This window comes from Rhinolophus hipposideros (assembly GCF_964194185.1).
Source record: "Rhinolophus hipposideros genome assembly, chromosome: 19".
Classification (NCBI taxonomy): domain Eukaryota; kingdom Metazoa; phylum Chordata; class Mammalia; order Chiroptera; family Rhinolophidae; genus Rhinolophus; species Rhinolophus hipposideros.
Genome location: NC_138065.1, coordinates 18,012,915 through 18,040,377, shown reverse-complemented (window position 1 = coordinate 18,040,377; position 27,463 = coordinate 18,012,915). Strand labels below are relative to the sequence as shown.

Sequence of the window (27,463 nt, the reverse complement as noted above, 5' to 3'; positions counted from 1 at the left end):
GGTACGTTTTATTCATTAAACTACATATTTAAAAATAAAAATATGGAGGCTAGTCTTCCCAAGTAAGAAAGGGTCTTCATGTCTATTATGAGATGGAAAGGGAAGGAGGGAAAAAGGACAAGGTACATGAAATGAGTCTGTATTCTATTTGAAATACATGAACCAATGAAAAAATAAAATTTAAAATTTATTCGGAAATCTCTAATTTGCTATAGATTTAAGATCCAAATAAGCACAGAATTTTTGTGAAGTCACACCTGCATATATTTAATATTATTTAAATTTTTAAATATACTGCCCTTTTATCTACTAAAAAAGAGCATATCTCTTACACTTAAACTACTAAAACTGAACTCACATTGGAAAATACTATTTTATACTAGATTTTTCTGTATTAAAATAATTGAGTTGTGAAGAGGCATGTTTCTTAATAGAAGAATATGCAAGACATTCATACATATTGAATGATGAGGAAAATAAGGTGTCCACCTTCAAAGCCAAATATCTCTATCGAAATTTTAAGTTTTAAAAAAATATATAGATATTGTGACACATATATTAATAATGTTATTTAATTAAAGTTAAATACACTAAGGTCATATATAGCATAAAATATTAAGCAGCAAACTCAAACACAATATATATATTTTTCAAATTCTAAAGACAAACTATTTGGAATTTCTTAATTATCATATTTAGTAAAAATTCAATTATGTCCCAACTGAAACTCTCTTGGCATTTCAACTAATCCCTTTTAGTATGCCAGCAAAATAACTATTGACCACAACAAGTCTTCTAGAGAGTTGTGGTTACTTTGCCTTCAAGTAAGTTCTACAAGCTACAGAAATGCAAATGAGTATCAATTTTACAAATACATGCAATGAGACACATCCAAAATGAATCACTGGCAATATTGCCTATCTGGTCCTCAATGAAATGAGTGAACTTTTCTAGGTGGCTCAGCTGAAGGTCATATCAAAATATAAAAGTAGACATGCCTTTAGTGTTCCTTACAGTTGTCAAATCTCCAGTTTGATTAAATCAACTGAAACTAATTCATAACTGTATTTACAGCAGTAGCTTTATTTTCAATGAATATACATTTAGGGCACTTTAACAAGCCTTTATTCTAATTAGAATTTGAATAGAAAAATATTCTAATATAGAATTTGTAAAATAGAAAAATGCATGTATATAACACTTTAAATATTTTTGTTTCTTCATGCGTCTCCAGCAAGACATAATGCCAACTATTTCTAGTGAAGTTAATGTAAACATTATTAATAACATCATTGAGTAAATAAAACAATTAAATACCAAATTTAGTTACATATTAAATAGACATTAATGGAGACTGAATATTATCAAATGAGTAATATTTCTATAGTCACCCATGTTAAAATAAAAAATACTGGGTTTCTATAATTACTAGCTACCAGCTAGAACTAAAACAACATAAAAAGATTTGCCAGTTCATTAAAATTAAGTATTTTAGAATACTTTTTAGAATCAGGTGCATCTATAATGAATTATATAACAAAAAGCTATATAAAGACATAAAGGGACAATTTAAATGCATCATGAAGCCTGGTATTCAGGAATATCTACATATAGATATATATTATATATTATACCTATATATTTATGTTATACATACTATATCTATTTATATATAAAAAGAGAAATCTATAAAGCTGTGCCAAAGTAGCCAAATATCTATGTATCATGTTTTTCTCTTGCAGGAAAAAACCTCTTCTAACCTCCATAATTCTCTCCTCCATTTGAACTCTTTCCAAATGGAGAACAACCAGACTGACTATGGAAAAATGGAGGAAATAACCCACTCACCACCTTAGGCATGAAAGTGCATCTTTTTCATAGAGTTATTCAGGACTCAGTAAAAAGAATCACTGCTTTTGTTCTCCTTATTTTTATCTGCACAACATCCCCTTTTTGGTGGCACGAAGTGTTTTTAATCTGCACAACATCCCCCTTTTGCTGGTCTACATGAAGCGCTACAATGTAGTTTTTAGAGATGATTCTCCCTTCTCACTATGGAAATTTGAGGATGCCTTAAAGACAGGTAAAGAAATCAGGTGAATATATGCAAAAAGACAAGCAGCGATGGAATGATTTCCACTTTGACCTGTGAGTGGTCTAGCATAAATGATAGTATGTGAGGAGAAATGGTCGTCTAGAAATGTCATAAAATCTATTGTTAGTTAATTTGTTAGAAAATAGTGAAATTGGTAAATATCTGTGCACTTAGGAGAACTAGAATATATTATAAATATTAAGTGATAAGAAGATTAAGGTGATACATTTCGGGAAGTAGATATTTTTTAATTTCTTTCTAAGCGATGGTTTATGATTTGCTTTATTTTCTTCTTTATCTTTTGTAAATAAGAATATCAATTGTCTACTAAATATAAGGCATTTATAGCCTGTGCAACACATTGAGAAAGGACCATATATAGATTTAACATCTAATTTCTTATAAGATTGGAGGATAATCTAATGATGTGAAAATCAAAAAAGTCATAATTTTAATATCAATTACTTTTCCATATAAACGTTATTGTGTAGGTTTAAATAGAATTAAAGTTTGATGATATTATCACTATATTTAAATTTGTCTACATTATGCATTTTCCACTTTATGATGATGATGTACTATTGTGTCACACATAAAAAATTGCATTCTAAGAACGAATTAGAATATGTTATTCAGAGGATCATAACTAGACCAAATTACAAGTTGGAAAAAGCACTCTTCAGTTAATTTATAAGAGACTAACATATTAATTAGTCTAAATTAGAATAATAAATATGCAATGTCACAAATTTATTAATTTAAAATTAACCAATATAAAGTACAACATGTATGCTTGAGGTTCTGTATTGCACTCAGTGTCTATTCACTGGCAAATAGCATTTCATTTCTCTTTTGTATAGATGGAACATATGTACATCAATTTTCAAAATGCGCATTTGTAATCAAATGACATTAATGGCTATCGTTCAAAATTAATATATGGATTGCTTACAAATTTGGTTAACCAGTTTTTTTACCTACTAGTATAGAATAATTATAGAATGAAGTATCAATGTAATTTAGAACTAGGAAAAATATGTGAGAGCTGACTTTTTTTTTTAAAGAGTTTTCATTGTGGCATATTCAATATAGAAACTGGTACGTAAGGAATGCTGTCTAATACTATATCACCCAACCAGATTTTCCTGAAGTTTTATTATATAGTATGCTGTTTTCCTCATCAATTGCTTTTTGTAAAAACAAGTTTGACACGTCAAAATGTTAAATATATGTATCAACAACTAAAATAGAAAAAGGCATGTTTACTTTTAAATAAACATAAAAAATAGATAAAAATTATTTTGATATAAAATAACTCTGCTTACCTGGCTAATAGCATTAAAACATAGGAATAAAACACCTCAAAGTAATACCGGGGGTGCCAAAAAAATGTTTACAAGTGGACGCTTTGGTCAGCGTTGCTCAAGCAGTAGTTGGTCGTAATCAGAAGTGTCTGGACGCTGATGGTAACCACTTTGAGCACCTCTTGTAATTGCAGAAGTCAAACACAACTTGTAACATCTTTTGTTATCGGTATATATTGAGTATAACAATTTTAATACAGTTTTCCATTCTTAAAATGTGTGTACATATTTTTGGCACTCTCTGTATATTAACAATGCATAACTTTATTCTTTCAAAAATCAGAGCTATATATGTTGCTTAAAGAAAACAAGACTTATTTTTCTTAAAACAGAAGCAAAATAAATTTCATCAGTCTTGAACATGTATACTAGATGTCATAAATTTTGATATTGAATTACCACATAATCTCTAAAATATAAAAGCACTAAACCTGATGGATATTTTTACCTATCTTCTTGGAATTCACAGAAATCTGTTTTAATAAATCATGAGGGAATAAAAAGAACGAAGCACTTGAGAATTGAAACAAGCAAACACAAATATCCAAGTAATTTTTCTTTTCTTTCTCATATTTGCTTTCCTGTCAGCTTCTTAAGACTTTATCCTGTTTTAAAGAAAACATTAATATTAAGTCATGGAAAGGATCAGTGTAATAAAATTCAGTATCATACCCTAAAAAGTAATGTTCAAACATACATATTTTAAGTATTTAAATGGTAATATCCAAATTAAATTAATACACAAAATAATACTAAAATTAAAAGATAAGATCTTATCTTGTTTTAAAGAATAAAACTCCAAAGTCAACACCTAAAAATAGCATATTTAGAAGGTAAGAAAAATGCTATTTGAGCTATTTTCAAACATAAGGACAGTCTTGATGTTTTCAAACTTCTACCTTCTCTTCTAAAATTTAACATTTTCATCTTGAGAAAAAACAATTTAAATATATAGTTTTGCTACCAACTAAAGAGTAAATTCTCTCCAGTTTGCTTACTTTTTTAATTTCCAGAAAATTCACACTGAAGGATTTTACTTAAAAATTTGGATAAAGTGTACAATGTATTATATTTTTTGTTCTTTGGGATAGTCAAGTCTGAAAACATTTCTATGACTATACTAACTTAGATATACATATTTTCGGTCTGAAAAAAAAATAGAAATAGAGTCAAATTTCATTGTGGTGAATTTTCTCACAAAAATAGCCTGAAACAATAGTTTCACACCTGAATTTCAAATAAAGTGACATAACAATCAAAGTATATGATTAGTTTTAATTATTGCAATCAGTTCATACTGCTTTCCATTTCATTGCTCTTTATATAAAATTTTGTGCAAGAAAAAATACATCAATGTAGCATAGCCCCATAAGAAATAGAACAGAATCACTCTAAATATTCAACACAGCCTGAAAATTTTAAGATGGCTATAATATCACTTTCTCATCGTCATGAATCTCCAAAGGCCTGGGGAAATGGCAAATACCTCAGAAAGATATGTCACCCTTATCTTGAAGCTGTATTAATTATTTAAGTGATAAGGGCAAAAATATAGCTTTTAGAAATTACCTTTTTCTCCCCCTCCAATAAATCAAATTTGCTCATATACATAGTATACAAGTGAGGCATGTCTATTTTTAAGAAATTTAAGTTTAAAAATACTTAAAGAGGCGAAAAACCAACACCAAAAATCATCTTCAAGTCACTTCTTCCCAGAAATATTAGAACACTGGTGAATATAAAGTATACCTCTATTAAAATTGAATATAAGCCTTCGAACTGCACGATTATGTCTGTACCATTGAAATGAGAAAACCTGCACTGGTCTTATGGTCCTCACCTCATCGGTCTGAGGTTCTTGAGCCTGAGCGGCCTTAGGCACTGAAGAGTCACAGTCTGGACTGTAATGCTCACAGTAGTCATACGCTGCTTTGGGGTCACCTGTGATCAACAACTGCTGGATATCCCCCTGCCAAGAAATAAACATGGACGTAGTGAGCATATTCAAATGCACATATATCTAGAACAAGATTTATCCAAGACAATGTGTAGTTGATTTTTTAAGTATCTGAAGAAGAAAAATCACTGATATTTCATTGTTAAAAATAGTCTTACAGGATGGAGAGAGAGAAACTCACACCTGTTTAACAAATCATCTGTGAATACAGTGACCCTTGAACAACACTGATACACAGATTTCTTTTTAAATTAAAGTTTATTGGGGCGACAATGGTTAGTAAAGTTACATAGGTTTAAAGTATACAATTCTGTAATACATCATGCACATATCACATTGTGTGTTCATCACCCAGAGTCACAGATTTTTTTCAATAAATATGTTGGAAAATTTTTTGGAGATTTGAAACAATTTTTGAAAACCCACTGATGAATCTCATGATTTCTTAGTAATTTTTTTTTCTCTAGCTTTCTTTATTGAAAGAATACTATACATAATACATATAACATACAAAATATGTGTTAACCGATTGTTTATGCTATCACTAAGGATTCCTTTCAACAATAAACTATTAGTACCGTGTTTCCCCAAAAATAAGACCTAGTCGGACAATCAGCTCTAATGCGTCTTTTAGAGCAACAATATAAGACCCGGTCTTATAGTAAAATAAGACCGGGTCTTATATAATATAATATAAGACCAGGTATAATACAATATAATACTGGATATAATATAATATAATGTAATACAATACAATATAGCATAATACAACATAAGACTAGGTATAATATAATATAATATAATGAATATAATAAATATAATATAATATAATTAATATAATATAATATAATATAATATAATATAATATAATATAATATAATAATACCGGGTCTTATATTAAGTTTTGTTGCTCCAAAAGACGCATTAGAGCTGATTGTCTGGCTAAGTCTTATTTTCTGGGAAACACAGTAGTTTTTTAGGAGTCAATTATAAGCAGAATTTTGACTACACAGAGGTTTGGCACCTCTAACCCTCATGTTGTTCAGGTGTCAACTGTATTCTGCTCTTGAAGCAATGTGACTATTTCCACATGGGTCTAATTAAACATAAAACTAGTTTGATATAAATCTAGGGGTCATGACCACAATAATCTAGAATTATACTCGGGCCCAGACGAATGGCTGGTATAATATCCATTTGACTTGGAGATTCAAGGCCCTATAGCTTTGAACACATGAATCTGATTCACAGAAGTCCTGATGTTATCTTGAATAATTTCAAAGTTTTACAGTTTGCTCTGCATTTTATTAACAGTTGTTATTTACGGGCTGATGAAAATATAGACATTAAAATTTTAAAGTCTGTAACACTGAGTACTAAGAAATAATCTTTTGTCTCCTTGGATTTGCCTATGGTTCACCATACTTTGCTTGTCCCGAATTACAAGTCTTCTGCTTTCTGAGTAAAGTCATTTGGGCTAAAGACCTTATTATTTCATTTTTAAGGTTGACAATACTAACTGATCAATTTAGACTACTGAATAGCAACAACTGAATTATTATAAATAAATAAACACAAATCAGGAAGAGAAATTTGAATACAGAATTCTTCATTAAACTGTTGAAAAAAAAAATAATGAGGCATCATTGAGTACATCACTAAATACTAGCCTCATTAAGGGTTTTAGTTAGAAATTCTTATTCCTGAATTTTATCCCAGCTTTGCCATTAACTACTTGCAATTATGCAAGTGACTTATCCTGATTCATTATTTGTAAAATGCATGCATTCAGAGATCACATGTAAGGTCCTCTCCAAGACTGAAAATTCTATAATTCTAAACTTACAAGGAATATAACGAACCAAATGAAGCTATTGCTGAAACACCTAAAAGTTTGAATGAAGCTAAAAGTTGAAGCTATTGCTAAAACACCTAGAGTGATTCTTTTATATGCACATGGTAATTTTAAAATAGTATATTTTTGAGAAGAATTATGGTTTCCTACGTACTTGCTATTCTAGTTAAGGTACTTGACTTCATTAAATGGAATCCTGCCAATCTTTCCACTATAAATTCTTATTTCAAGTGTTAAATATTCAGTCATAAAATATACCACTGGAAAGAAACTGGAAAATTCAGTTAGAAATCCTCACTACTATTTCTCCCAGAAGGCATCTTACAACGTTTTATGTTAATCATACGACATGTTGTGAGAGAGTATATAGATCAACAAAAGCACCCTGACAAATTGAATGAACTATAAATATTTAGATTCAGTAGTCATAAAAATTACAACAGCTGGAAATGGGTGAAGTTACCAAGTAAAATTGGCATTTGTAGCATACAAGGTATAAAAAAGGCCTCCTCCTCCTGTCATGCTCTATTATACAAAGCTAAGATTAAAGTAGAGTTGATGCAATTACCTTTTACAGCTGCGTCAACTAGGTCTATACCATAGTACGTAAATAGGATAAGTCCAGAGGAGGGAAGCAAAGCATATGTAAGAAAACCTAATAGAACCTATCTATACAGATGAGGTTCTTCTAAACATCGTATGCATTGCAAATGGTTCCTGTCACATTTTTATTAGACCAATTATGTAAATAATAGCATAGCATATCCTCCTTTCAAAACTAAAATATAATGCACAAACTCTAACAATTTTTGTTTGGCTTGTTTTTTTTTTTTATTTTTGTTTTATATTCATACGTAATAACTCTACAAGGTCTAGCTATTTCTCTTTTCTGTGCCTAGAATGTAATTACATCATGCTCTATGAAATACACAAGTTAAAACAAATGCAGCTGTTTTTGCATGTGTAAGAAATCACACATGCAATTGTGTGACTTTCAGGCCACATGTCAATGTGTCAGTGTTGTGTCTGAAGTTTTGATTCAACTCCTCATCCTATGTGAAGCCATGCCCATGAGTGGTTGAAGTAAGTTCCCAAGTTGAGTGTCCACTGAATTGTACAACACAGCAGCTCATTCCTAAAAATGAGCTATGGAAAACCAGGCTCGGAACAGCTGTAGTGTCCAATTCCATGTGATCAAGTAATGTGACTTGTGAATGGATTATGTGCTTAGGATATAATAAGTTCACAAGAATAGCAGAGGAAACTAAGATATAACCAAAACCAGAGGAAACTAAGATATAACCAAAACAGCTAATGCAGAGACTGGATCAATGTTCAATATAACTGTTCAAATAAACAGCTTATTTTTAAACAGTTTATTTACAAATATTCCCTCCTGAATGGCAATCTAGCACCTAGTAAATGTACAATCCCATACGGCATTCGATTGTACTCTGAATCTTAAAGAGGTAAACTTTTAATATTAAAATTTGGATGTTATATTCTAACGGAATAATTTACTTTTGACAAGAGGTGGAAAAGAAAACTAAGTATTATCTATTGACGATGTAATTTCACAAGTTTCTAGAATTAGAAATAATTATCTCCCCTAATGCTAGAATAAATAACACTGCTGCAATTTCATTCTATAAAATCATTTAGTCTTCAGACTTATTAGGGAAAAAAAAATCTGTGCAAGTTGGAGACTGAGTAGAATCTGATGATGGAGTGAGATGGAATGGCATGGAGAGATGGAGGAAAGTACACTAGAAGTGTAAGGGGATTGTGTAGTTTCTGGAGTGAGCAATGGTAGGATGGCAAAACCACTTATTCAGTTAAGAAAGAAAAAAGAAGGAAAAAACTGGGATTCAATCTCTTAGGTCTATGAGGTGAAATGATAATTAATGATTGCTTCCAGAATATAGTCAGTTTTTCCTTTAAGAAAATTCCTTCATTTATTTTTGAATTATGTCCCTCCTTTACCTGCAGACTGTTAGGCTGCATCACTAAAGCCAAACTAAGTTACAAAAATCAATAAGAATCAGCAGAAAAATTTCACTTTAATCTGACAGTCCATTCTTCTTTCTAGAGTAATTTTTATACCCATTTTTCACCTATAATCACAGACAAAATGAACTTCCCTAGACTTAATGTTATGTGATGAATTGTGTCCCTTTACCCCTACCCTGCTCCCGATTCATGAGTTTAAGACCTAACATCAGATAGAAGAGAGGACCTATAAATAGATAATTAAGGTTAAATGAAGTCATTAAGGCATACCCTAGTCCAATATAAAAAGAGATTAGGACACACACACAACAAAAGGAAGACCATGTGAAGACACAGGGAGAAGATGGCCATCTATAAAGCCAAAGTGAAATGCCTCAGATGAAATCAACCCTTCTGACACCCTGATCTCAGATTTCTAGCCTCCAGAACTGTAAAAAAAAAAATATATATTGCTTTTGTTTAAGACACTCAGACTGTGGTATTTTGTTACTGTCATAACAATAGCACAGAAAACTAATGCAGACTGAGTTAAATAATACTAGTTTATTTTTATCTTGCAAGTGTTGTCTTTATAACAGAATAATGAGAGCACATCAAAAAAGTATTTTTATTTATTTGTAACAGGGGTAATATCTGATTGTTCACAGACAGGTATTAAGTAGATGCTGAAAAATATTGGCTGATTTAATTTGGGGAATGGGTAGAACTCAGGGTAATCAAAGGTTATAATACACCTAATGGTATCACCATGTGTAAATATCCCTCAGTACATTGGAAGTAAGGAAGATAAGAAAGTATTTGATTCAGAGTATAAATAAAGCATTTGAAGGGAGCAAGTTAAATAAACTTATAAAATGTTTAAAAAACTTCATCAAATTAAATTACACTACAGTTCATACTGAGTTTAAATATTCAGTTATGTGACTTTTTAAATGCATTTTCATTATGCTAGTAAAAGGTAAAATAATTCCTGGTTGTATCATTAACACCATATTAATGAAATTAAATTCTAATTCTACTTCATGTCAACAGTAAAAAAGAAAATAGGACAAAAATGTATTATATCAGAATTATACATACGTATTTATATGTATCAGAATGGTATCTTTTTTCATTTCTGTTATTTCATCTTATCTGTCAGTACTAATGTAAATCAAAAGTAAAGCACACTTAGTTCTTTCTTGATTTAAGAAAACGTAAAAATTTAAATTACAAACCTAAAAAATAGTGAGATGATTCTCAGATTACAAAAGGAGTCATTTCAAAATTTCATTAAATAATGAATATTTAAAATACGTATCACCACAATTTGATCCCTCTCCCAAAATAAATTCATCTGATACTTTTTACAAACATCTATTGTCCAAATTAATATAACTAAAAATAACATTTTAAAATCTAAAAAGAGAATTTTGAAACAAAATGGAAATCATTTTGAAACTTTATTTTTAAAAATTAATTTGAGAATAAAAATATCATTTGTACTAAAGGAAACAATAGGTATAATTTCATGTTTTTAATTTGTATTTTAACACAGACACAAAGGAGAAATTCATAGAACTAGTATGAGCATAAAGGTCAAATATGGCCTTTGCATGGACTTTCACTGCCTGTCACCCAAATAGTAGACTTTGATATTTACTTTATATTTCACGGCCTTTGACGGGGCACTAAAATTTGGATTTATTTTTAAAGTAATTATCATCTTTTGAATATGAAAAAGAAGACAATTATTATCATTTCATTAAGAGTTGAAATGGCACATTAACTCCTCCAACCCAGGCAAGTAAAGCAGATATTTGGGGATCTTTTTGTTTTACGTATAATTTCATCTTTTCTATTCTTATTTTTAATTCTAGATAAACTGTCAATCAGTGGATAAAAAGAAATCATTCATAATAGCATTTCTATACATTTATTATTCTAGTTCTACATACAATGAAAGTGCCCCAGAAATAGTAGGTTTTTAAACATATTTCCTTATTTCTTCTCTGCTGCACTTCTTCATTATGCAACAATGAATGATACATTTCCTTTAGGAAATTGAAGTTTTAGTCAATCAAAATTGGACGTTTTATGAAATATATATGCCTAAAGAATTTTAGAAGTGTGCATGTAAAGGAATTGATATATCTTTTCCAGTTTTTCTTATTTTGAAAAATAAAATGTTTCTGTAACATTGATGTAAAAACTTCTTTGCTCACTACAGAATATAGACAGTCCATACATATATCTATTGAACAGTGAAAGATGGAGGGGCATGTTCTCAAAATTGAAAGCCAGAATTCCCTTTTGAAATGGGAATATTTGGAAAAAATATACATATATTTTTTCTTGAATGAAAAGCAAACCTGCTACATAACATTGCTAATTTTAGGAAATACTTTATAATTTTAGAACCAGCTACATTTTTTCCCAAGCAAAATATTTTTTTATACACTAGTGCAAGGAATAATTTTTAATAAGTATTACTTTTAATTGTAACTTACACAGAAATTTAACAGCCAGATTTATTTCAAAACCCTTTTCCCTGGCTGTTTACCAATTTTTCATCTATCCATTCAGTCAACAAATATTTATTAATATTAAGACAAAGTAACATGCTGACACTTTGGATAGGAGGAAGAGGAACAAAGAGGAAAATCAGACCCAGATCCTATTCTCAGACACTTTAAAGCCTGGTAAGGGAGATTAATTATACACAAAAACATAAATATAAAAATCATTTCTTTAGTACCTACTGTATTTCAATTATGAAGAATAAAGAAATTGAGGTGGAAGGGGTAAGGGGATAGACACTTTTCATCTGGGAAAATCAAAGGAAGAATCCTGAAGAGCCTGGTATAAAATGAGAATAATTAAAGAGAAAGTGTCTAGTTTTGATTTTCAATATAAAGATACTTGTGATTCTTTGTGGGTCACCAAATCCTAAATATTCACACTTCGCTCTTTCACTCTGCACCCAGAGAATCTGCATCATCGAGATTGTCTTGAAGGTCGGTTTTCAATACATACAACATAAGTTAGTTACCACCAGGAGTTTGGAAGATGGGAAGAGAAGGAGGCTGGGTAGTTTTCTCCCACACTTTCTTGGCTTGTCACCCTTACCACACTTTCAGGAAGCACTTCTACAGGGCTCCTGCTTTCAATGAGCTCTGTACCTCTTTATCCACCCCTTGTACCTTTAGCTCCTGAGAAAGTAATGCTCATCACCAAGTTCCGAGGCCTTCATGTTCACATCTCTGAAATCTGTGAGTAGAAGTCTGGTTCCTGCTGGAAACCAGAGTGAACTCACAGGGACTGTGAGAAGTTAGAGAAAGAATGTATACTTGAAGGCCCTATAATAGTGATGGGCATCTTCCTTTTTGCATATACCAAGTTTAAGAATTCAAATAATCAGTACATGTCACTTGGCCGGGAAAGTATGCTGTCTCTGACAAAAGACACAGTTTATAGTCTGGGGTCCTCTATTTTATCGACCAATACACATTGTTCAATAAATTTTACTAGAATAGAAACTTCACAAGAGCAAGGGATTGTCTGTTTTGTTCTCTAAGCAATCCACAGTTCCTGGAATAGGCCTGCACATAGTGAGTACACAATAAATGTTTGTTCAGTAACTGGATCTTGGGCATTAATTTATTCACCATTACAAGCCCCTGTTTCAACACCTGAAATTAAGAATACTATTATTAGTCTTGTATTTCCGAAAGATTCTTTAAAATAATATGCACTTAAGCAGCTTTTAAACTATGGAGTATACACAAATATAAGGTAGAATTATTACAGTATTTGAGAGCAATTAAAGAACACACCTTTAAATCGCAAATTTCTAGACGACATGTATATGGACACTGTAAATTTTAAGAAACGCTGCTGGAGAATATATTTGTGATTATGCTAAAAATAAATTCCAAAGCAGTTGAGGTTCAGGAGCTTTAAAGTCATTATTCTATAAGTAAAGCCTATCAGGAAAAAATATAATAGAAGAGAAAGAAAACTACATTTAGCTAAGCAGTTTCCAGCACATACTGCTGTAAAAGCAATAGTTTAACAAAATTCTGGAGTGCTTCCATAAGGTACCCACTAGACATAAAACTTCTGTTCACCTTTGTTAAAAGTAAGGTGGGTCTTGGTAGAGGTTTTGTTTTTATATTCAGGAATAAGACTGACATTAATTCTTATCCATGGCATAAAATTCTCAAGAAGTAACTACCACTATCAGGAGATTAATTGGAAACCTAGGCTTCCTGTATACTCAGACTTCTGACTTCACCAAGGCATTAGCTCTCATCACAGTTGTTGGTTTTTTTTTTCCCCCAAACATTCCATATAGTTAATAATTCTTCTCAACTGTTTTGTGTGGAAAAAGAAAGCTGCCAAAATACTAAGAATTTTAGTTCAACTGAAAAATGCATCACAGATTGCATTGAATGAGGAAAACCACACAGAGACAGAGAACTGCTACGCTCACAACCTTAACATTTCACAGTTTCCCAAAATCGGGTTAAGAAATCAAGTTTAAGAAAATAGTAGTGCTCCTGTTACTTGAATGTACTACTAACTCAACAACTATTTACCAAGTATTACAGAAAATACCTGAAATTGAAATAAACACTACCACACAAAGTGCACATTTATCTCACACTTTCTTCTTACTGAAAAACAACTACAAATGCTCTATTCCACCAAATTAATTAATTAATTAAACAAAAAAATAAATGAATACCTTTTTTGAAAAAGGTAGCAGACCTTGCCTCCTGTTTTTCCTTGTTTGCCATAGATGATCTATACCCCTTGAATTAGTCAGTGGTAAAAGTATGTTGATTCATTCATTTCAACAATAATAAGTTTCAGGCACTATTCTCAACACTGCCGTACAACACAAAGACCCTGCCCTCTTGGAGCTTACATTCCAGACGGGGGAAGTGAAATAAGCAAAATGTTGTATAAAACATGATAAGGGAGATGTACCAGAATGTAGCATGCTATATCGCCAAATGTGATCACAAAAAGTTTGCCTGATAAAGTGACATTGAGACAGAGATATCCAAGGAAATGAAGAAGTAAGAAATGCAGATATTTAGGGGAGAGCCATCCAGGCAGTAGGACCAGTACATGCTTAGGTCTCAAGGCTAGAGCACGCTTGATGTGTTCAAGGAAGAGACACAGTCTGGATTATAGGGAACAAGGGAGAGAGGATCCAAGGATGAGGTCAGAGAAATGGGACAGAGGCTGCAGTGGGATCACATGGGAGCCTGCAGAATATTGAAAGAACTTTAACATGTACTCTAAATGACATGAACTGTCACTATAAGATTATACCCAAAGAGGTGACATTGTTCACTTACTCATGAATTCTTTCAGCCAAGTGCTATCTGACAGAAATAAGCTAGCTGTTCCAGGCTTGCTGCTTAGACAACAGACTGATGGGAAGAACAGTAGCAGGGAAGTCAACTAAAAGGCTCTTACAATTATCCAAGGAACACATAACGCTAATAATTATAATAATAGATAAATACTAAGGCAGCACTTACTATATACCTGCCATTCTTTTAAGAACTTTAAATGGTCATATGGTAAACAGAAATGAATGAGGTCATGCCTTCAAAAGATCTAGTTAAAAAAAAACTTACTTAAACAACACTTTATATAATCCATCACATTCTTATTATACTCCATTAAGCTAATAATAATTTCACATTAACTGCATGTTTACTATAAAACTCAGTAAGCAAAGAAAGATTATTTTTTTGAAGATAATCCTATGGTCTTTTAGCCAATTTAAAGTTTTGTTAGATGCTCATTAAAAATGCATTTAAAAAGAGACAATTAAAGCCTTGTAAACTTAAGTAAAAATCCAAACCCTTCATGTTTAGAAGAAGGAAACATCACCTATTTACTACTTATATATCAGTGCTCGAAGTCTAAAGTATCAAGTTTCTCTCTCCCTAAACCCCACATATCCAATCAGTCCCCAAGATCTGTCATGTATACCCCACAAAGCATCCTGAAGCAAGTCCCTTTTTTCTGTTTCTTCTGCCATGGCCTTGCCTCTACTCTAACTACCTCTTATTTTAACTAATGTGTCAAAATATCAGGTTGTTGTTGTTGTTGTTGTTGTTTTCTTTTTCACTAGGTTCTCGTAATTCTAAACCAGGGGTGTCCAAACTTGCTTCAACATTTTTTTTACCAAGGACCATATGCGGTAAAATACACAAACAGCTGGGCCACTCACTAGAGGTGAAGTACGTATTGCCTCACCTGGTTTATTTAAGTAAACTAAATATATTTTTGGAATTTGCTGTGGGCCAATTAACAATGGATCATGGGCCGCAGTTGGCCCGCGTGCCGCAGTTTGGACACCCCTGTTCTAGACTAACTCCTTCTCTGCCTCAAGAAGAATTATTTTTTATATGAATTTTTCTTTCCTACTTAAAGAAAATTCTTATGGTCTATGATTTAAAGTTCAACCCCATCAGCATGCTGTAAAAGGCGAGCTACACACAAGCCCTAGCACATCCAACCAGGTCCCTTCTCAAATACCCCCAAAATGAAATTACATTTCTCAGATCTGCTGTGTTTATCACAAACTTTCATCTTTTGCACAAGTGTCCTCATCTTTAAATGTTGGAGACAGCTGTCATTCCTTCATAGTCATATCTTATTACAACTATTATTTATGTTTCCATATTAATTATTTAAGCAAATGGCACATAATGTTTATTCTGCTTCAACAGGGAATGGCTTAATAAACATCTAACTTTCAAATGACATATGATATTCTATAGTTATCCCTCCTCTTTGTCCTCCCCCTTGACACTTCTAACAAAGCCTTAACCACTTCCAGGTGCAGCACTCATTCATTCTTTTACTACTCTTCATTGGCTATAAACACACGTGCCAAACTTTGTGTTTGATACCGCATTGGATTATCTAAATTAATAGGATATAAGTGCTGCTCTTGAGGAATTCAGAGTTTAATGAGAAAACTCGACATTAATAGATAATTATAGAACATCATGATAATAAAGGTATGACAACAAGAATGCAATGCAAAATGGTTTATGCTTTGAGAAGTTAAAAAAATTCTACAGACTAACAACCTTGAAAAGGGGAAAAAAGATAAAGTATCACCTTTCATTAGCATAATCTTTACAGATATAAATTTATAAAAGGAAAAAAATAAAATAGGTGACACTTTATTGTATACTGTTAGCGTAATCCAGTGGTGCACTAATCAAAAAGTAGAGAACTGAATCAAAAAGAGCAAAGTTCCTTATAGAGGACAAGCAATATCTTGTATACATTAGTACTTTGAGCTCTGAAATCTGAATCCACCTCAAATGCAACCTGGAGTTGCATTCTTGAAAAATTTCCAACCATACATCCTACTACATATGAAATGACACTGAAGTACCAATAAAGTCCCAAAATATAGCCCATTATCTGCATACGAGGAATGACAATTAAGTTTTGAAACTTGTTACAATGATGTTGCTAACATTTTTTTGATATCAGAGATTATTCATTATGAATTTCTACCAACTGGACAGTTAACCAGGTTTACTATTTGGAAGTGCTGAAAAGGCTGCCAAGAAAAGTTAGATGACCTGAACTTTTCACCAACAATTCATGGCTCTTGCATCATGACAATGCACCAGATCACACAGCACTATCTGTGAGGGATTTTTTAACCAGTAAATGAATAACTGTATTGGAACACCCTCCCTACTCATCTTATCTGGCCCCCAATGACTTCTTTCTTTACCTGAAGATAAAGGAAATATTGAAAGGAAGATATTTTGATGACATTCAGGACATCAAGGGTAATACGATGATAGCTCTGATGGCCATTCCAGAAAAAGTGTTCCAAAATTGCTTTGAAGGGTGGACTAGGCACTGGCATTGGTGCAAAGCTTCCCAAGGGGAGTACTTCGAAGGTGACCATAGTGATATTCAGCAATGAGGTATGTAGCATTTTTTCTAGGATGAGTTCACAAACATAATTCTCTGACCTCATATCGTACTACAATGGCATAGATAAGATCACATTCTGAATGGCAACCAAATGCCACACGGCTGTTTTATAACAAAGTACAGTGATGTCCAGAAAGGAAAACTGAGGGAAGTATCACTGCAGCTTGGTCATAAATAACGTGGCACATTTTTCTGTTTTGACCTTCACCATACTTGTCATACCAACTCATTGTACAACAATAAGTAATGTAATTATATATCAAACAGCTAAAAGCAGATGTTCCTTTGAGACTTGGCTGAAGGTAACTCTCAAAAAAACACATTAAACCAATGTTGTAGTTTGAGCTAGTTGTACATGTATTGTAAATACCTACTAAATACAGAAAAATCAGAACAGGGAAATCTTATTTTACATCACAACTCTTTAAATAATTGATCTTTAGCACCGAGTCTAAATAAAATCTGCCAATTTCTAAACTATTACAGTAAGAAAAAAATTGTTTTATAAAATTACTCAGATACTGTTATGTTGCTACATGGGACTATTTGTGTATGAAAGCCATAAGATTTACCTTTAAAAATAACTGTATGTGTGTATATACACATACACACATACATGTATACACACACACATACAGTTATGTGTATACAGTTATGTATATACAGTTATATATACACAAATATATATACATATATATACATTTATGTGTGTATATGTATGTATACACACACACACACAAACACATTCAAAATAGATCAAAACACAAGTCCCAAAGAGACTGTCACAGTGAATCAAAAAATAAGGCCCAAGTATATGTTGTATACAAGAAATCTACTTTATATATAAAGACACATATAAATTAAAAGTAAAGGAATGGAGGAATTCCGGTGAAGATGGTGCAGCAGATAAATGCTGTGCTTAGCTTCACTCATGACCACATCGCAATTACAACTAACCTACAAAACAACCATCATTGACAATCACCTGAAATCTTGCTGAACTGACGACATGCAGAAGAAGCCACCTTGAGACTGGTAGGAGGGGCAGAGAAAAGGAACTGCCTGGTCACACACTTGCATTAAAATATACCCCCTGGGAGGGATATTTTGGATGCAGGGGTCTCTCCCAGAGGAACAAGGGTCCCAGCCCCTACTCAGTCCAGGGTTCCAGTGCTGGAAAGAGAAATCCCTGTAATTTCTGGTGGTGAAAACCAGCAGAGATTGTGAATGAGTAAAACGGACAGCAACCAGAGTGCCCCCAACTCCTGTTAAAGGGACTGCACATGGACTTACTTACCTATGGAATCATTGGCTCTGTGCTCCAGCACTGGGGCAGCCCCTGGAGAGGTAACAGGGATATATGGTAGGAAAATGAGTTGTGTGGCTTCAGAAGAGAGGCTGGAGGGGAAGCTTTCTCCTTGATGGAGGAGAGGCCATTGTTTCTATTGTTGAGCCATCCCTCTTCCCAGCATGCAAATACAGGCAGCCACCATATCTGAGTCAAAATCAAGCTGGCTAACACCATTTGTTGGCCACACCCTGGTGATTTGAGACCCTGCCCCACCCAACTTTCAGGCACACCCAAGCCACTTCCAGTGGCTTTTTAATGCAAATTGCCAGCCATAGATCTGCTGCAGACTTTTCTAGGGTCTCTCAAAGGTTTGCAAAACACAGACAAGCAATGTCTGGCTTGAGTGTGCACTGTACCTATGGCTGAGCAGAACTAACACCTGCACTGGCAGCAGCCAGTCTTGGCTCGTGGCTTGTCCTCTCAAAGCACTTTCAAGCACAGCATGGGCAGTTGTCATCTTCAGATTACTTTGTGGCCCTTGCTGGGTAACCCCAGGTTGGACACAGGACTGCACCTGTACTCGATCTTCTGCAGGTCCCATCCCAAGTGGCCCTGGGGCTGGTGCCCCTAGTGGCCAGCTTCAAAACAAGTTGCAGCATCACCCAGCTGCCTCCAAGGAAGACACACCCAACGGGCAGATTGGGCAGGCATTAGAGCCATGCTGAGGCAGTCTTACACCATAATTACTCCACTGTAGTCACAGCCAGTCCTCAAGACCAATCAGCCCAAGGGTCAATCCCTTCCACTGATGTGCAAATTGTAACCACGGCTCAACTACAAGAGGAGGGCACACAAAACCCACACAAGGGACACACCTGGATTTTCACAGTACAAGTGACCATGAAGATTCACCATGGAGTCCCACAGCACACCTACTACATGAGGCCACTCTACTAAGACTGGGAGACAAAGCAGCCCTTCCTATAACACAGAAACAAATACAGGACATCAGCCAAAATGGGGAGACAAAGAAACATGCCCCAAATAAAAGCTTCAGAAAAATAACTAAACAAAATGGTGATAAGCTATGTACCAGATGCATAGTTCCAAACACTGGTTATAAGGATGCTCACTGATCTCAGGGAGAACTTCAACAAAGGGATAGGAAACATAGAAATGGAGATAGAAAACATAAAAAAGAACCAGTTGAAAATAAAGAATACAATAACAGAAATAAAGAATACATTCCAGGGAATCAACAGTAGATTAGATGAAGTAGAGGATCAAAACAGTGATTTAGAAGATCAGGTAGCAGAAAACACCCAATCAGAACAGCAAAAAGAAAAACAAAATCCACAAAAACGAGGAGAAATTAAGGGGCCTGTGGGACAACATCCAGCACAACAACATTTGCATAATAGGGGTACCAGAGGGAGAAGATAGAGAGCAGGGAATTAAAAAAACTATTTGAAGAAATAATGACAGAAAATTTCCCTAACCTGGCAAAGGAAATAGATATACAAGCCCAGGGAAGCACAGAAAGTCCTAAACAAGATGAACCCAAAGAGGCCCACACCAGAAACATCATAATTAAAATACCAAAGGTTAAAGGCAAAGAGAGAATCTTAAAAGCATCAAGAGAAAGGCAGTTAGTTATCCACAAGGGAGCTCCCATAAGACTGTCAGGTGATTTCTCAACAGAAACTTTGCAGGCCAGAAGGGATTGGCAGGAAATTTTCAAAGTGATGAAAGCAAGGACCTACAGCCAAGATTACTCTACCCAGCAAAGTTATCATTTAGAATCAAAGGACAGGTAAACAGCTTCCCAGATAAGAAAAACTAGCATAGTTCATTAGCATCAAACCTGTACTAGAAGGAATTCTAAAGAGACTTCTTTAAGATGAATATGTAATATATATACATACATATATATATATATATACATATATATATATATATATATATATATATATATATATATATATATATAATAAAATGGCAATAACTACATACCTCTAAACAATTACATTCAATATAAATGGATTAAATGTTCCAATCAAAAGATAAGGTGGGGCTGAATGAATAAGAAAACAAGATCCTTACATATGCTGACTATAAGAGACTCACTTCAGATTGAAAGACACAAACAGATTGAAAGTAAAGGGATGGAAAATAATATTTCATAAAAATGGAAACAAACAAATAAAAATCTGGGGTAGCTATACTTACACCAGACAAAATAGACTTTAAAACAAAGACTATAACAAGAGACAAAAAAGTACCTAGTAATCCTACTTCTGGGTATTTATCCAAAGAAACCCAAAATGCTACTTCAAGGGGACATGCTCATCCAAATGTTCATTGCAGCATTATTTACAATAGCCAAGATATGAAGGCAACCTTGGTGTCCCTGAATGGATGAATGGATACAGAATAGGTGGTACATATATAAAATAGAATATTACTCATCTATAAAAAAGAATGAAACCTTATCATCTGAGACAACAGAGATGGACCAAGAGAGTATTGTGCTGAGTGAAGTAATTCAGACAGTGAAAGACAAATATCATATGATTTCACTTATAAGTGGAATCTAAAAAATAAAATAAAGAAACAAACAAAACAGTAACAAATTCACAGATACAGAGAACATTTTGATGTTTGACAGATGGGAGCGGGTTGGGGGTGTTGAAAAGGGAAAAGGGATTAAGAAGTACAAATTGGTAGTTACCAAATAGTCATGGAGGTATAAAGTATAGGGAATATAATCAATAATATGGTAATAACTACGTACAGTGCCAGGTGGGTACTAGTCAGGGGGATCACTTCCTAAATTATATAAATATTTAACTACTATGCTGTACACCTGAAACTAATATAAAATAATATTGAAAGTCAACCATAATTGAAAAATTTTTTAAAAGGAGGAAAAGTTAAAGAAAAATAAAGATTCAAAGTTCCAGGTATAAAACAAATAAGTTTTGGAGATATAATATACAGCATAGGAAATATAGTCAATGATATTGTGGTAGCGTGGTACAGTGTCAGATGGCTGCTGGATTTATCATGATGATCACTTCTTTTGCATAGGGAACATAATCAATAATGTGGTAATAACTTGGTATAGTGCCAGGGTACTGGTGAATAACTGTGAGGTACACCTGAAACTAATATAATGTATGTTAGCTATATTTTAACAGATTTTTTTAAAAAGCGAAGGGATGATGCACCATGCTATCACTAAACAATAGAAAGCAAGAGTAGCCACATTAATTTTAGACAAGAGTAGACTTCAGAGCACATAAAGTTACTCAGGATAAACGTAGCTATTACATAGTGATAAAAGAGTAAATTGACCAATAAGAAATAGCAACCCTTAATGCATATGTGCCTAACAATGGAATATCAAAATATACGAGGCAAAAACTGAAACAAGCCCAAGAAACAATGGGTTAATTCAATATTTTTGTTGGATATTTTAACAATCTTCTGCAAGAAATGGACAGATCAAACTGCAGAAAATTAGTAAGTACACAGTTGAACTTAACAACACTGTCAATCAACTGGACATAAATGACTTCTACAGACTACATCATCCAACGACAGAACATTACACATTCTTCTCAAGCTCACATGGAAAGTTTACGAAAATAGACCACATTCTGGGCCAAAAACACACCTTAACAAGTTTAAGAGAATAGAATCATACATTATGTGCTCATAGAACACAGAGAAATTGAACTAAAAATCAGTAACAGGAACATATCTGGAAAGTTCCAAAATACTTGGAGAATAAACAGCATACTTCTAAAAAACATGAATCAAAGGTAATATCTCAAAGAAAATTTAAAATATTTTGAAATGTAAAAACACAACTTATAAAAATGTGTGGGATGCAGCAACAGAGGTTATTTAAAGAAATTTTTAATATGCATTGAATACATATGTTAGAAAAGAAGAAAAATCAAAAATCAATCATGGAGGCTTCTACCTTAGGAAACTAGAAAAAGAAGAGTAAATTAAATCCAAAGTAAGCTGAGGGAAAGAAATATAAAAATTAGAGCAAAAACTAGTGAAATTGAAAACAGGAAAAATAATACAGAAAATCAACACAATCAAAAGCTGGTCCTTTGAAAACATCAACAAAATTAATAAGCCTCTAGACAGGTTAACTAAGAAAAAGAAGAGAAAAGACACAAATTAATAATATCATAAGTGAAAGAGGGAGCTATCACTACAGAATCCATGTACATTAAAATGATAAAACAGGAATATTATGAACAACTCTATGCTCACAAATTTGATAAACTAGATTAAGTGAACCAATTACTTGAAAAATACAATTTGCAAAAACTTAACAATACATAATCTGAATAGGCCTTTGTCTATTAAAGAAATTGTATCAATAATCAATAACTTTCCAAAACAGAAAACACCAGGCCCACAATATTTCAGTGATGAATTCTACCAAACATTTATGGAAGATTTATACATATGTTCTACATTCTCTTTCAGAAGATAAAAACAAAGGGACTACTTCCCAACTTATTCAATGAGGTCAGTTTTTCCTAATAACAAAACCAGACAGAGACATTACAAGAAAAGCAAACTATAGACCAATATCTCTCATGAACACATATACAAAAATCCTCAGCAAAATATTAGCAAATTGAGCCCCACAATGTATAAAAAGAGTTATACACCATGACCACGTGGAATTTAATCCCAGGTATATAAGTCTGGTTCAACATTTGAAAATCAAATAATATAATCTATCACACCAATAAGCTAAAAAAGAAAAAACACATCAATATAACAATAGAAGCCAAAAAAATCTGAAAAACCAAAAATTCTCAGCAAAAAAAGAATAGAGGAAAACTTCCTCAGCTTGATAAAAAACATCTACAAAAAAATCCAACCTAATGTCATACTTATTGATGAGACGAGACTTGATGTTTTCCCACTATGATCAGGAAAAAGGCAAGAATGTCCTTTCATTAATGCTTTTCAACATTGTACTGGGAGTCCAGATAATTCAATAAGACAAAAAATAAAAATAAATGATGAATATATGGAAGGCAGAAATAAAACTGTCATTGTTCACAGATGACATGATTGTCCATGTAGAAAATCTGTAAGAATAGACAAAAACAAACAAACAAAAAATCTCCTGGAACTAATCAGCAATTATAACAAGGTTGCAGGATACAAGGTTAATATACAAAAGCCAACTACTTCTCTATATGTCAGTAATGAACAAGTAAATTAGAAATTAAAAACAATACCATTTGCATTAGCACTTGAAAAATAAAATAGTTTGTTTCTAATAAGATATGTACAAGATCAACATGAAGAACACTACAAAACTTTAATGAAAATATCAAAGAAGAACTAAATAATTAAGACATATTCCATGTTCCTGGATAGGAAGACTCAATATTATCAATATGTCAGTTATTCCTACTTAATGTATAGATTCAATGCTCCCAGTCAAAATCCCAGGAAATTATTTTATGGATATTATAAAACTGATTTCATATTTTAAAATAAGAGGCAAAAGACATAGAATAGCCAAATCAATATTGGATGCATAGAACAAAGTCAGAGGACTTATACTACCCAACTCCATGACTTATGATAAAGCTACAGTAATTAAGGCATTGTGGTACTGGTGAAAGAAAAGACAAATAGATCAATGGCACAGTATAGGGAGTCCATAAGTAGACCCATGTAAGTACAGTCAACTGATCTTTGACAAAGGAGCAAAGGCAATACAATGAAGCAAAGATAGCTTTGTTTTCTTTTTTTAACAAATGGTATGTAAAAACTGGACACCCACATGCAAAAAAAAAAAAAAAAGAAAGAAAGAAAGAATCTAAACACAAACCTGACACCCTACACAAAAATTAACACAAAATGTATTAGTGATATAAGCTTAAAATTCAAAACTGCAAAACTTCTAGAAAATAACACAGGAGAAAACCTATATGATCTTAGGTATGGCATGACTCTTTATATACACCATCAAAGGTATCATGCATAAAAGATACAATTGATAAGCTGGACTTCATTTAAAACACACACACACACACAAAAAAAAACAAGAACAAAAACAAAAACAAAAACAAAAAAAAAAAAACTTCTGCTCTGTGAAAGACAATTTCAAGAGAATGAGAAGACAAGCCAGATTGGGAAAAACTATTTGCAACAGATATATCTGATTGAAGACTGTTATGCAAAATATATAAAAAGAACACTTAAAACTCAACAATAAGAGAACAAACTACCTGATAAATGGGTAAAAGACTTTAATCAACACCTCACCAAAGAAGATATACAGAAGGCAAGTAAGTGTTTGGAAAGATGTTCAACATGTCATTAGGAAAATACAAAGTAAAACAATAATGATATACTACCACACACCTATTAGAATGGCCAACATCCAAATGGTGGGTAAACATCAACTCTCATTTATTGCAGTTGGGAATGCAAAATGGCACGGTCCCTTTGGAAGACAGTTTGGCAGCTTCTTACAAAACAAAATATACTTTTACCATGTGATCCAGCAATCATGCTTCTTGTTATTTACTCAAAGAATTTGAAAACTTATGTCACACAAAAACCTGCACAAAGATATTTATAGCAGCTTTATTCACAGTTATCAAAATGTGGAAGCAATCAAGATGTTCTTCAGTACATTAATAGATCAATTAACTGTATTACATCCAGACAATGGAATATTATTCATCACTAAAATGAAGTGAGCTATCACGCCATGAAGAACATGGAGGCAACAAATTCATAATACTGAAAGAAGTTAGTAATGAAAGAAGTCGATCTGGAAAGAATACAAAGTGCATGATTCCAACTATATGATACCTTGGAAAAGTCAAAACTATGGAGACAGTAAAAAGTTTAGTGGTTACCAGAGTTTAGGGGTGAGGGAGGGTTGAATAGCTGGAACATAGAGGATTTTTAGAGCATGAAACTGTTTCATAAGACACAACAGTGGTGAATACATGTAATTACACATTTGCCAAAACCCGTAGAATGTATAATGCCAAATTGAACCCTAATGTAAACTATGGAATGTGGCTGATAATGACAAATCAAACTAGTTTTATCCATTGCAGTAAGTGTGGGGATGTTGATAGTGTGCGTGCGCGCGTGCACACAGAAGAGTATATGATATATGAAAACTATACTTTCTGCTCAATTTTGCTATGAACCAAAAAACAGCTCTAAAAAAGGTACTGTATGAATAATTTTAAAAAGATAATAAACAGGATTTCAAGTCAAGATAGCGGAGTGGGTAAATGCTGTGTTTGCATCCTCTCGCAACCACAGCAAAATTACTATGAAACTACAGAACAATCATCATTGAGACTCACTTGAAGGCAAGAAGAACAGAAGTCCTGTAACTAAGGACATACAGAAGAAGCCACATCAAGACTGGTAGTAGGATGCAGACAGGAAATGGGCTGGTCACACTACCATATTAAAAATTGGGAGGAATATCTCTGTTGCAGAGGTCCCCCCTGAGAAGTGAGAGGTCCCAGCCCCACACTATGCTCCCCAGCACAGGATTCCAGCGCCAGGGAGAGAAGTCCCTACAACATCTGGCTGTGAAAACAGATGGAGATTGTGGTGCAGTGAGACGGAGGGCAGTTACAAAACCAGATGTTCCTCCTAAAGGACTGGTACACAGACTAACTCGCTGACGGACTCACTCACTCTGAGCTCCAGCACAGGGGCAGCAGCTCGAAAAGTGCTAGGGGCATACAGGGAGGAAATGAGTTGTCTAGCTTCCAGGCAAGAACTGGAGGGGCAGCTTTCTACCAGACAAAAGTGAAGGTAGAGCCGTTGTTTCTTTGTTGAGCCCTTTCCCCACCACCGTGCAAAGAGAAGGCTGCCATATCTGTGTCTCCATCAACCTGGATGACACCATTTGCTCTACCCTGGGATTCCCTGAGACACCCCACCTGCCCCTGCCAACTTGTGGGCCCACCCACGCTGCTTCTACCAGCTTTTCCATGCAAATGGCCTTGTTGCAAACAAATGGCTCATGTTGCAAACTTCCCTAAAATTTTTAAGGTTCACAAACCCAAAACAAGCAGCTCATAGCCTCAGCATGCTGCATACCTCTTGCTAAGCAACCAAACCCCAGCACTAGCAGCAGCCAGCCTCAGTTTGTGGCTTGGCTTCTTGAGGCAACTCCAAGCCCAGCACTGGTGGAAGACATTTAAAGATTGGTTTGTGGCTCATACCTGCTGGCCATAGGCAGGGCAAAGGCAATGGTATAATTTGGTCTGTGGCAGGGCCCCTCAAAGGAAGCACACCTGAGGCTTGTTTTGAATCTCATTGGAGAACCACCAGGTCAACTTTACAGATGACACACCCAAAAGGCAGACAGGCAAAGCTCAAGAGCGCTTGAGTGCTTGAGCGCAATGTGTGACATGGAGCCTTTTGTTGTGACCACAAAATATGGTGAATGTTGGTGCCGAGTGCTATCCAATGGAAATCAAGGATCCTCAATACAGGAAGTGGTGCATCGAACCTTAGTAACAGTGTGTGACAAGTTTCAACTTGTTCAGCGCAGTCAGTTGGGTGTGAGCTATGGTTGAGAGAAGGTGTGTTTTAAAGTGTGCCATAAATCATCCTCAATAGGACAACATTCCACATCACACACCACTTCTGGTATACAGCAATTTCTGTCAAATAAAAACACTATGGTGTGTCCTCATCTATCTCATTCACTGGATTTGATACCATGTGACTTCTGGCTCTTCCTCAAAGTCAAAATGATTCAGGACATCGAGGCAGCCACAAGAACACAACTAGACATGCACGAAAGACAACTTCCAGAGCTGCTTCAGAAATTGGCAAAAATGATGGGATAAGTGTATTCGAA

At 33.7% G+C, this 27,463-nt stretch overlaps 1 protein-coding gene across 7 annotated transcripts in view; it reads right to left on the bottom strand.

Annotated features, from left to right (window-relative positions):
• Positions 1 to 27,463, bottom strand: part of COL11A1 (collagen type XI alpha 1 chain) — a 207,811-nt gene that overhangs the window by 141,529 nt on the left and 38,819 nt on the right. For 6 of the 7 annotated variants that reach the window (XM_081026892.1, XM_081026887.1, XM_081026889.1 and 3 more), the window contains exon 5: positions 5,300 to 5,428. In XM_081026892.1, the coding sequence (XP_080883018.1) occupies positions 5,300 to 5,428 (129 nt within the window). Of the gene's footprint in view, positions 1 to 3,907; positions 4,044 to 5,299; positions 5,429 to 27,463 lie in introns of those variants that run through there. The other variant, XM_081026893.1, reaches the window with a different exon arrangement.